The sequence below is a fragment of the Macrotis lagotis genome, chromosome X, assembly GCF_037893015.1.
Source record: "Macrotis lagotis isolate mMagLag1 chromosome X, bilby.v1.9.chrom.fasta, whole genome shotgun sequence".
Classification (NCBI taxonomy): Eukaryota; Metazoa; Chordata; class Mammalia; order Peramelemorphia; family Peramelidae; genus Macrotis; species Macrotis lagotis.
In genome coordinates, this window is record NC_133666.1 from 352,286,192 (window position 1) to 352,299,719 (window position 13,528).

At 34.8% G+C, this 13,528-nt stretch overlaps 1 protein-coding gene across 2 annotated transcripts in view; it reads left to right on the plus strand.

Annotated features, from left to right (window-relative positions):
- Positions 1–13,528, plus strand: part of TRIO (trio Rho guanine nucleotide exchange factor) — a 600,806-nt gene that overhangs the window by 221,386 nt on the left and 365,892 nt on the right. For both annotated transcript variants that reach the window (XM_074199605.1, XM_074199606.1), the window contains 3 exons: positions 2,044–2,556; positions 4,186–4,308; positions 11,812–12,003. In XM_074199605.1, the coding sequence (XP_074055706.1) occupies positions 2,044–2,556; positions 4,186–4,308; positions 11,812–12,003 (828 nt within the window). The remainder of the gene's footprint in view (positions 1–2,043; positions 2,557–4,185; positions 4,309–11,811; positions 12,004–13,528) is intronic.

Consider the following 13,528-nt stretch of genomic DNA (forward strand, 5'->3'; position numbering starts at 1 on the left):
GCATTTGGAGGTAAGAACAGAGTCAGGAACAGGATCAGAATGACCTCTTCTCAAACTATTTTTATATCCTGGATGAACTAATTTATGTATGTATGTTAGTATACTTCACCAGTTTACATATATACTAATTTATTAGTTTCATTTAGTTGTGCTGTTTTATGACTTGTCTGCTTTTTCCTTTTCTTTTCCCTCCAAACACCTCTTCTGTAAAACAGAAAAAATCAATTCTGTTTTACAATTAGATTAAGATCATAGATTTATTAATTACTTGAGAAATAATCAACTAAAGCTTTCTTTATATTTCATCTAATTAGAATAGAGGACAGATTGTTAAAGCATATGGCCATTAAGGATCATAGATTTAGAGCTGGAAAGGAGTTTAGAGGTCATTTAGGTTAACCTCACTCCTTTTACAATTGAAGAGGCTCAATGAGAATAAAGTAGACTACCCAAAGTCATGCAAACATGGAGGGGCAGAATCAAGTTGACCCAAGTTCTCTACCTTGCCCCCCCCCCCAGTTTAACTCTCTGTCCATGCACCTAGTCAACTTACTCATTTATTTAAAGGGAAATAGAATGACAACTAGGTGGCACAGTGGATAAAGCATTGGCCAAATTTGTCCTCAGACACATAATACTCTCTTACCTAATCAATAACAACCTTGGGGAACAAATATTGAAACAAATTGTATAGTGGACTTATGATGAAGAATGTGATCCAGCCCAGAAATAGAGTTAATGGTATCTGTTTGTTGGGTTTTTTTTTTTAAGTTTTTGCTAGGCAGTGGGGTTAAGTGGCTTGCCCAAGGCCACACAGCTAGGTCATTATTAAGTGTCTGAAACTGGATTTGAACCCAGATACTCCTAACTCCAGAGCCGGTGCTTTATCCACTGTGCCACCTAGCCGCCCCCTAGTTAATAGTATCTGAATACTTTTTTTTTCCTCTCACTATATTTTTTCTGGGGGTTTCTCTATCTTTGTGGGGGATAGAGGGATTATGGTTACTTTTATAACAAGACTATTGTTACTACAATATGAAAATAAATAAATTTAAAATTAAAAAATATTTACTTACCTTTGTGACCTTGGGCAAGTCACTTAACCCTATTACCTTGCAAAAAAAAAGGAAGCAGATTGTTCAGCTTTTGACTTTGTAAAAGGGGAAGGGAATAAATATTTATATAGTACCCTCTGTGTGACAAGCATTATGCTAAGCTAATCATTTCTATCCCTGGATATGTTATTATTTTCTAGTTTCAGCATATTGTATTGTTGTCTTGAGCTGTTCGTGCCTCATCCTCTATAGAGTAGAGAAAATCGGAGCAAACTATGAAGTTTGTTAGTCCATAGGCCAAAAGTAACTTTCAAAGAGTTTAAAATGGGAGATTTTTTTATAGGGTTTTAGACCTACAAATGCCATTACAACCCTCTCCTGTTACAAATGAGGAAACTGAATTCCAGTGATATTAAATGATATTACACATAGTTCTATAGGTTCATAAATGTTAAATTTTCTAGCCATCCTCTCTAGAGCTAGGTTTCTTTCCACTTTTCCATTATAATTGCCATATTCTTCTGTAGGGAGAGAGGTGGTTATAATGGGATAGTTTATAAAGGAGGAAGACCAAAGGTCAAGAAGCAATGAAGGTGAAATTTTGTGGCATCTACCTCAGGTTTATATTTTGGGAACTCATGTCATGGTTAAATAGCCTTCAATCAGTTAATGTCAGTATTTCTCAGAAGGAAACTAATTGATTTTTGAATCTGGCTCCATTCAAAATATGTCAGGTTCTACAAATGGAATGTTCTCTCTAAACATTTATGTGATGCTTTTATGAATTCACACTCTTGCTGACCATGCTGCTTTTATTTTTATGGGGAAGGAACCAAGGTATGTGTTTTGGTTTTTTTTGTCTTGTAAATAAATTACTTTCTCAAAGTTGTAAAATCCATGACAGAGCATTAAAAATAGCACCAAAATTATAATACACAAATGTGAATTACATGTTTTCTCATACAAGCTTTTTTTCCCCCCCATTAAGACAAATATGGTCTCTTTAGAAGGCCTTACCAAAGTGGTTGATCCTTCTCAGCTAACACCTGAATTTGAAGGCTGTCTGGAATACAACCATGAAGAATGGATAGAAATCAGAGTGGCTTTTGAAGACTACATTAGCAATGCAACTCACATGTTATCTAGACTGGAGGAACTTCAGGACATCCTAGCAAAGAAGGAGCTGCCTCAGGATTTAGAGGGGGCTCGGAATATGATTGAGGAACATTCTCAGCTGAAGAAGAAAGTGATCAAGGCCCCTATAGAGGACTTGGATTTGGAGGGGCAGAAGCTATTACAGCGGATACAGAGCAGTGATAGTTTTCCCAAAAAGAACTCTGGGTCAGGAAATGCGGACTTGCAGAATCTCTTACCCAAAGTGTCCACCATGTTGGATCGACTGCACTCAACACGGCAGCATCTGCATCAGATGTGGCATGTGAGGAAGCTAAAACTGGATCAGTGCTTTCAGCTGAGGCTGTTTGAACAAGATGCTGAAAAGGTAAAAGAAGAGATACCTAAAATGTGAAATGGAGAGAGGGAGGGACCAGTGCCCTGGTTCCTCATACTTAAGTTTTAGTTTAACTGATTTAGTGAAATGAGAGGCAGAAAAAAAACTAGGCAGTGCTAGTCTGTACTAGTTCCATTTGCTAAAAATCCAGTAAGTTTCTATTTAGGGAATATCATTTTACTATTTTTTTATTTAATTCAAACTATTATGAAAAGACCTTAGGGGTGGCTAGGTGGTGTAGTGGATAAAGCACCGGCCCTGGAGTCAGGAGTACCTGGGTTCAAATCCGGTCTCAGACACTTAATAATTACCTAGCTGTGTGGCCTTGGGCAAGCCACTCAACCCCATTGCCTAGGGAAAAAAAAGACCTTAGAAATTTTCATGTGGGGTAAGACAATTGTACTGTTTTAATTACATGAATGGATTATTTGTAGAACTATATCCCTGAAAGCAATTAAATATGTTTACTACTAATGACTAATATCCTCATAAGTGGTGATAGGACATTATTAAGTTTTCTAACAGAAGGATACCGTTACTAGAATTAATAAATCTTTTAAAAATGGTTGTCTGAGTAATATAGAAAATAAATATTCACAGTGTCATGTTTTATTCTTATATTTTAGACAAAACAGTTGTGTGAAAGCCAACCCTAGGCATTTACTTGCTAATTCAACTGCAATGATATGTGAAAATAGAGCATTTATTTATAGAAATGTGTTGCGAGCCCCAAACATGGGTTGAGTTAGTCACTCTTAATTTGTGTTCATTGAAATTTCTTCATGGATGAAGGAATATTTTGTAGTCTGGAGAAAAATAAAATCTACATCTGTGAAACAAAGCATTTATTTGTAAGTGATGTAGACCACATGATATACAGTAGTGTTTTAAAAATATTTAATGTTTGTATCTTTTTTTTTTAAATGATGACTTCCTCCTCTGTGTATGGGAAAAAACAGATTGACAACTCTGGGCCTGTGGTTCCAGTCTGACCAACTGTTAATTGATATTCATTTTCCAGTCCCCATACCTGTTCCTTTGAGCATCATGATCCTTCCTTTGTAATTGACAGCTCTTTCTCTGGAGTGTCTGGGTGGAGCTCCCCTAGAAATCACACTTTGTTTCCAAAATTCCTCTTGTAAGGCTGTCTAATTCCAATAATTTAGCCAAGTACTGAAACCATTCAGAAACTACAAATTCTTTATTATTGGGTTACTTTATCTCAGGAATAATGAGGTGAAGTTGAGAAGGGGTTTATTGGGAAGAACATTAGGTTAATTCTGTGTTCTAGACCTATCCTTGTGTGTGACCTTTAACAGCTAATTAAATTAATCTTGATTTCAGTTTTATCCTCTGCAGATTATGGAGATTAGATTAGCTAATCTTTATCATTCCCCTCTCCTCATAACTTCTCTGATGTGTAGCTCTTAGCTATTGACTTATACTGCTGTTGACTTTTTATGATGTGTTTTCTCAGTAGAATTTTATACTGTGAAACCAAATACTCCACTGTGTGAGAATTGTAGGTCATTCATATTAGCTTAATGCCACTACACCTGAATATAATGCCATTGTGTTTTGCAGCATGATATTGAGTTGGGTTTTTTTTCTTTCTGCTAGATGTTTGACTGGATCACACACAACAAAGGTCTGTTCTTAAATAGCTACACTGAGATTGGAACAAGTCATCCACATGCTATGGAACTTCAAACGCAGCACAATCACTTTGCCATGAATTGTATGGTAAGATCTCAGGATAGCTTTTTTTACTCTTAGTGTGGTACTGAACTGTGAGAAAGAATATTGTGCTTTCAGGAGGCACTTAAACAGAACTGTCTCCAGGCAACTCAATAGAAGAAATGTTCTATAATAGCATCTTTAGAATTAATTTTTGAATGTAACAGTCTTTTCCTAAATATGGCTTATTTCTTCACACTTCCAGTTAAACTAAGTAGATCCTTTCAGATTAAAAAAAAGGAAAAAGAAAAATAGCAAACTAATATTAAAACTGAAGATATTCCATCTGAGAATGGTCAGTTCCTAAGGAACACATGGAAACCTGCAGAGAAGCATTGTAATGATCTATAAAGCACACAGAGATTTATATAAACATATATTATGCCTGGCAGATGATATTGAGATGTGAGCCAAACCATTGTGGTGTCAATCATATCCAACACATAGTCACCTGAGGGGGAAGACTCCTGAAAATTTGAATTCCTTTAAACCTGAACTGAAGGATTCTATTCCAGTTTTCTGTTCAATATCTTGAATCATCTTGGCTACCAAGGGGTGGAGCTTACTGATACGACCTTTTTTACAATGATGCTTGTGAATCCTCAGAGAGGACAATGGAATTATCCTGAAACTGAAGAAGGCCAGATCTCTGGCTCCATCCATGAATATTAGTCTGGTGAAGCCCATGAACTCCTCAGAATGCCTTTAAATGAATGCAATAAAATATATAGGAATAAATAAACATAATAAAATATATAAGAATAAAGGACACCAATGAAATAAAAATATCAAATTATTTTTAAAAAAAGAAAATATTCCTAGACCTACAGGTTAATTAGTCTTAATTAGAGTGATTTGTTAATCTAATAGATTGACTATTGTGCTATCACTCATAGAAATAAATTCTAGTCAAGAGCCTTTTGATAACCCTTCATCCAAAAATTCATCTTACATTAGCAATACTCACTTGGGCAAGAAGGCATTTTGAACCTGGAGAATATTTGTATGATCATCAAAGTTTTGAATCACTAAAAACCATGAATGGCCTTTCAGAAATAACCCTACAGTTAGGTATATTAGACTTGAAACTACTTTTGAAGGAGGATATGGTCATTTCTGGGCACACCTAAACTGCTGGAAGTTTTCCATAGGTATTTCTTAGGGATGATTATAACAAGAAATATATTTAATGTTAGAGAAATTTCCTTCTACAAGTAGAAAAATTAGTCACATTGAGGCCAGTCTTCCAATACCTGTCTTGAAGCAGGGAATTGAAGCAATATGAATATATGGCCTTTGGTGACATCCTATTTACATTTTAGTTGGCTGAAATGACTAGAGTTTGGATAGAATAAAGAATATGCAAAATTAGCAGAAGGCTGAAATTGTGTTACAAATGCCAGCTGGCATTCATTTCTTAACTTTCCATGTAAAATGAAGGCTAGGTCTCAAATTATCTGTTCAGATTTCTTTTGGGGGGAAAAGGACAGGGAGGGAAGTAAAAGATAAATCAGAAAAAAATTATTAAACACCTACTATATGCAGACTTAGGTTTATATAATTAAGATCTGGGAATATAAGGACTAAAGTAGGACAGATTCTGCCCTTTAGGAACTAATTTTTCCAATGGAGTAAAGGTATATAAATGTATGCATATACTGAATATATACAAACTAATTACAAAGTATTCTAGGAAGGAAAGTTCTGCCATCTTTGTGGGTCATGAAGGATTTCATATATCAGGTGATTCTTGAGCAGTGTCTTGAAAAAAATTAGAAATTCCCAGAGATGGAAATAAGGAAAAAATGCATTTCAGGCTTGAGAGAAAGCCATTGCAAAAGCCCCAAGATAGAAAGTCATATTTGAGGATCTGGATCTGAAAGATGAGGACCTGTTCACATTCCCACCTACATCATTTTAGGCAAATCGCTTAATCTCTTTGGGCCTCAGTTTCTTAGTCTATAAAATGAGAGGATGGGACTAGATGACCTCTTAGATTCTTTCACCTCTAAACCTATTATCCTATGTTCTAAGGCAAAGAGATATTTGCTTCCTTTATTTTGCTTCCTTTTTTATATGACAGGTCCTGAGTATGAAGTTTCTTCTTTTACTATAAAACTTGTTGCCTGAGACTGACTTAAGCTCTCTGTGAGTGTTTATCCACAGAGTTATTGTAACGAATCATCTGGAGTTTTGAAAAGTTAGACTTAGGCTTGATTATCCTATTTTCAAAGATCTGACAGCCAGTACCCATTAAAGATGGGAGACTTTCTTCATTTTTAAAGATAGGTCAAGATTTGGGGCAGCTAAGTGGTGCAGTGAATACTGTCCCTGAAGTCAGAAGGACCTGAGTTCAAATTCAGCCTGAGACACATAATTTTTACTTAGCTGTGTGACCTTGAGCAAGTCACTTAACCCCTTTGCCTTGCAAAGGCACCCCCCCCCCAAGAAAAAATAGGTCAGGATTTATGGTGTGAGGGTGAAGAATTGAGTCTATAGATGAAAGGAATATATGAGTCAAGGGACTAATATGTTTTTCCTCTCCTAAATGCAATGATCCTCCTTCACAGGTTGCATATGAATTAATTCCTTTTGTAGTAAGATAGATAGAAAATATCAGTGATTTGACACACTGCCCTTCAGAAGGCAAAAGGACATCTCATCTCAGGAAAAGCACCATTTGAGGACACACATAGGACTGAACAGTGGAGCTGAAGGTAGATCAGTCTGTAATGGTACAGAGGGAAAAGTTTATGAAAGAAGGAGTCCATTCTGGATCCACATCCTAAAAGTTGCCTGGTTCTACGATTGATTAAATGTCTAGGATAAATGAAATTGATTAAATTTGATTAAAATGCCCTGTCCAGTCTTTCTTATTCCAAGGGATGGAATTGAACACCATTCATTATTTACTAGGAAATAATTAAAATGAGGAAGAAGAAGAAAGCAATGTCATATTTAAAATGTTTGTCTTGGAGTGCCCAGGTTTTGCAGTCAGTAATTTCTGATGTTAGGGCTAAGAGAAAGCCCTTATAATTCAGAGCATTTCATTCCCTCAATGTCCCTGCTGCTCTGGAACTCGACAGGCCTGAGTCTAGCTATACCAGCCCTTGCCAGAGAAGCAGGATTGTTAGTGGTTTGCCCCTTTCATAAATCCTGGTCTTCATATTTGAATTATCTCAAAGGGAGCTCCTATAGGACAGAAAAGAATAAGCACTGTCCCTGTTCCAGTATTGAATAGCATATTGAGCCTCTATTCATTGTAGCTGCTCTGGCAAAATGTTTATACCTCTTATCATGGAAGAGAGTAGCTCTCCTCCAGTCTCTTTCTGATTATATTTTCAATCTATACACATAGTTGGGGTTCCCTCTTTGTCTGAGGCTTTCCAGAAATTCTGCCCAAGGCAAGAAAGGATGAGCTGACAGGTAGCCTAGGGCTGCTTATCATCTTATCCTATGTTCAGCTGCCATAAATATATGCATTCAACTTGTTTCCCTCTTAGGCTTATTTGACCTGCCTGTAGGTCTCTGAGGCCCTCTTTCCATCAGTTCTTCACTTGGCCATGCCTCTTTCCAATATAATGAAAGACACCATTGGATTCAAATAAATAGTATGCAAAAGAAATGTCATGCTTTTCTTTGGCATTTTATTTTTGTCAGGGATTGTAAAATAGGAAAGTGAAAATGATGGGGTTTTTTCTTATATTCTGTCTACTTAGCTTCTAGGAGAATCACACAACTAGCATGGGTTTAAGAATTGTTCTTCCTTTTGCTCTTCTTTTTCCATTTTATAGATTGTGAGATGGAGGTCTTTGAACGGTTTTGAGTGATTTGCCTACAGTTTGAGGTAGAATTTGAATCCAGGTCTCCTGACCACACATCCAGTACTATCCACTAAATGAGAAGTGTTATATATTCAGGGAACCAGATTAAAATGTAATCAGGAAATATTTGGTAAAATAAATCAAAATAAAATAGAATATGGATTATGTTAATATGTACTTTTTTTTAAATCAATATGTGGTCCACTGGGATCGTTATGTACAGTTTGGTGGTCCCTGTTTCTATTTGAATTTGACACCACTAAATTGAGGAGCTAGTGAAGGTTTTAGAGCTAAGAAGTAATATTATTTCTTGTTGAGTATTATCTTTGATTTAAGTCAGGGAAGGAGAAAATGAATAGGTATGATCATCTCTATGAATCATTCAGGACTGAGGTATTTAGGAACTCTATTAATATTTATATAAAACAGAATTAGATAGTGCCTCAGAAAGGCTATATCATTTGGAAACTGAGAAATGCAGTACTGAACTAGTGGCTGTCAATATTTTATCCAGGATCTTTTACCATTTAAGCACTCATTTGCCTTTTGAACTTTAGCAAAATAAATAATCTGCAGAAGAACCAAGAACAGTTCTCTCTTTTCTTTTCCTATGTCTTAGTATAACATCTACAAACTAAATTTGATCCCATCATGATTAGTACAGCTAAGTGACTTGGCAATAGCAAATTAACTTTTATGCCTTAGATTCTATGTATTGTGCAAAAGCAGAAAAAATTATTCCCAGTATTAGTTATTTGTATGAGCATCTCATTAAAGTATTAAGATAGTATTAGCAAATGATGTGAGAATGCTATATTAAAGCTTAAATTGGAGAGGCAGAGTAAAGAAAAATGCCCTATATATTCTATTCACACATGTGTAAATATATATGTGTATTTTATCAAGAATTCAGATCTTCCTATTTATATCATATCATATTATATTATATTATGTTATATTATTCATATAAACCTATGCTGGTAAATTAGTGATCCCTCAAATATTATAAGTATTATTATTCTCTCTGTATTCTCTTTAACTTTACTCCTTTACTCTTATCTTTTGAACTGTTTGAAAGAATGCATTTCCTGAAATGTTTGAAAAGAAAGGTTTTCTGTTCTAAATATCTATGTAAATATAAGCCTTGAAGGGAAAGGGTAAGGTTGCTTATTGAACTTTATTATAGTTGAAATGCATCCCAAGATGTCAGTGCCCTCAATTTACCTACATTTATGTTAATTATAAAACCTAGTATGAATTAAAATACACATGAGTAAATGCTTCCCTACTCCCCCCCCCCACCCTGTAACTTCAGGAGACTGAGCTAGTATTAAGGGGGCAAGAAATGCCAATAGACTGGATTTAAGGGAAGGATATTATCCAATTCATCTGGTAATGCCCCTAGATTATCTAGACTTGGCCAACTCTGGAATGTGAGTTCATTCTGTTAGAGACAAAGAAACAATATGTCACTAAATTTGAACGAGAATGGTCATCAGTCCTTGGATAATGAGAGTTGAGATAAAAATTTTGGAACATTCAGTCTTTGTAGCTTAGAAAAACATCTTGCTATTATGCTAACTCATTCTTGACTTTTCTAGAAATGTTTTTACCTTAGCTAATCCCAGGAGGTACATTTCATCTGTCAAACACTGATAGCTTTAGGAATGCTGTTCATTCTTAATTAAAAAAAAAAAAACAAACTCTTGCCTCATTCTCCCTCTTCAAATCAATTTTTATTTTTTTAGAAATCAAAGGAAAATAAAATATATAAGCTGCTAAATTGAGTGACTGGGAAAGAAACATCTCACATGTAAGTTTAGAAAGACTCACTCTTGTTTGGGGACCCGCCCCCACTACCCTTTTAACAAAATTAAACAGAGGAAGAGGTCAATATGAGCAATGGGACCCAGCAAATACATAAAGTGGGTTGACCCAAACAGTTATATTATTATAAATTCTAGAAATGTTTCTGTACTTTTGAAAAACACCTGCTAGACATGCCCTTTGACAGAAGTATAAGGTATTTTACAGTTTTATTATCTCTTGACTTAAAGAATGCAAAATAAACAGAGAGTGCCATTAGAAAGTACTTGTAAGACTTTTTATTTAGAAATTTGCTTTATTGAATTTTAATAGTAATAGGACTAGATCACAGGTGGCATATATTTATTTACCTTACATTCAGAATTAATAACATTAATAGATTGAGTGGTTCCCAATGCTTTTCTAAATATATGTCTAGTTCAGATATGCAAACTATTAAAAAATTAAATGTACTTAAATACTTGATTATATTCCTGATCTCTACCAGTATAGGTTTTCCCTTCTGCATCTGCAGATTGGAACCCTTCTTTATCCCATGTGATTCTTGTCCATGGTCATTCATGAATCCTCCTTGAAAGATTTTCCTTGGTTTTCTATCATTCCTTGCTTCTTCTACTGGCTTCTTCTTCATATAGTTTTCCTTCACTCTTATCACGTGACTAGACCCTCCTTTTTTGATCATGTGTTGTTGGATATATTCTCAATTTATCAAACATTTATCATTCGCCTGTTGTGTACAAAGCATGGTGCTAATACTGGGGATCCAAAGACAAAAGCAACACACAACTGTAGTCACGTGTCACTTGCATTCAATCAGTCAAGATGAAATCTTCTAGTCTACCTCTTGCAAGTAAGTTATCTTTGGAAATATGTTGTATTCTACCATGCTTCTCTACATTGCCCTTGGATCACCTTCATTTTTAATTCTTCAGATATTCTTGTATTCCATGTTGAATAGGCATCTTGTTTCATCAGAAGAAAATTAGCGTTAATTTTTTTCTTAATTTTTAAAAATTTATAATCAAAGGTTCTTATCTGTACTCTTAAAAAGGATGTCTAGGAATTTTTAAATAAGTATATTTTAACATAATTTGTTTTCTTTGTAGATCCTATGTATTTGTAATATACATTTATCAGCTTCACCAGACTGCCAGAGGCCCTGTCTCAAAAACAGGGTTATGAACCTTTGCTCTTTTTTTATTTGTACCCTCCCCAGTTTTTCTCACATTCTGACAATAAACTCAGTTGAACCCAAAAACAGAAATTCTAACAATAAACAAAATTAGAAAACAAATAGAATTTTTAAATTTTTTTCTTTTCAAATTTATATATCAGGATAATATAGAGTACTTTTTATCAGAATATATACTCTCCCTCCCCATGAAACTTCTTAGGCTTGCCCAGAATGGAGGGCCTATGTGACAACAAATAGCCTTTGGTTGCTAAGTAAAGATTTTCAGTCTCTGGGTTTTCGTTAGAATCTGAAACATCAGTTTTCTTCAGCTCTGTGGGACTACTTGTCAGTAGGCTTGCCATCTGGACAGTGTTCAGTACTCAAGGCCAAAGAGTGAGTAATATTATATTTATATATGCACATATGTGTGTATGATTGCTGTCTGCTTAACAATTATGGCTTTCAGCTCAGCTGATTTTTAATTTTACAGTTTTAAATATAGAAATTAATGGCAATATTTTGTGGAAAATCAGACAGAAAATAATGTATACCAGGTGATTCTCATGTTATACATCTGATACTTGGATGAGTACTTTGGATGGGGGGGGGCATCTGGCTTTCTTAGAAAGAAGTGTCTTTTGTTTGTCCTATTCTAATGGATCCTATTTTTCCCCACTTCTGTAGAATGTGTATGTCAACATAAACCGCATCATGTCAGTAGCAAATCGCTTGGTAGAGTCTGGCCATTATGCTTCTCAGCAGATTAAGCAGATTGCCAATCAACTGGAGCAAGAGTGGAAGGCTTTTGCTGCAGCACTGGATGAACGAAGCACCTTACTTGATATGTCCTCTGTCTTTCACCAAAAGGCTGAAAAGGTCAGTGCTTGGATATACCTAAAGATTGTAAACAAACATATTTTATATTGCATTTCATTAATTATACCTCAAAACATATAGTAATCTGGTCACCCTGCTGTAAGAGACAGTCTTCCTGAGAATTTTTTGTGGAAGTTAATATAAAGAGCACATTTTTCAAATCAAAACCTGGGTTTAGGTCTTAACTGTGCTGCACTCACTGACTCTGTGACTTAGGCAAACTACTTAAATTCCCTGAATCTCATTTTTCTCCTCTGCAAAATTGGTCAGTAAAAATAGGGGTTGTTTTGAGGTCCATTGATTTCTGTGAAGTGACTTATAAATTTAAAATTCTACATAGATGTAAGTTTATTTTTATTGAATTTGCATTCTTATTTATTCTTGATTATTTTTATTGTGACCAGAAAATGAGTTTTCTATGTAGTTTATAGCATTTTGTAAATATGTCTGGTTTAAAGACAACATCTTGGGGGAATTTAAATTTTAAAAAATATTTTAAAAGATTCTCTTCCCCTCTCCAAATTCCTATATCCATGTTATTAGGAACAATAAATGAAGATGATGAATGGATGAGTCAGACTTTACATGGATGGATCTGTTTGTCAGATGGAGACAGAAATCAGGTTTTTAGCTGTCCCCCTACCTGAGGGACCATGGCATCACTGTTCTCATTTATAAAGTGGTAATAATGATTTGTATAATACCTACCACATTGAGATGTTTTCTGACTCAAATGAGAATGATATAATGTAAAACATTTTTAATAAAGATAAATTTGAGATATTATGTCTCATGACATGAGATAAATTGTCATCTCAGAAGTATGGAGCTCTTAGTCATACATGTGGTAAGAAGTAAGAATTTCTTTTTTTTAAGAAGAAATTTTCAGATTTTTTGTTTAGGAATAATCTTAGGGGAAAAGCCAGCTTTAAGAGGTAGCATTACCTTGATGAGTTCCAAGACAGAAGTCTAATCTGGTAATATTCTTTGTAGAAAAATGCTGAAGTCAATATAAGCAAGATAAGGCCTGAGCTTGCATGAGGTTTCAGCAAGCCAACAAATGAGGTGTTGCACAAGAAACTAATTAGCAGTGTTTTCAGTTAACATGGTTCAAGTAAAAAACTGGAAAGAAGATTGACTCTTACTCAGGGTGGAAGAAGTCATAGCTACTTACATGAAAAAATTTTGAGTGGGAATCCTCTAGCCTCACTTAGTTCAGCTATTTCTGCTTAGCAGCAGAATAAACAAAGGAAAATAACCCAGTTGCTTCCATTGTAATGGACATTAAATTTAACACATACAGTGGAAACCAATCACAATGTAAGATGATCTTCTTAGACCTAAAGAGTTTGGACAAAATTTGTTCTGTGGAAGAGGAAAATATTCTGAATATGGCATTGAAGTATAATTCTAAAAAATTATTTGTAGGTTTTTATATAATTGTAAGTAAAAACTTAGACAGGTTCAACTATGTTCTTTTCTGCTTTGGAATAATATAAAAATTTATCCACACAGGACTATTTTT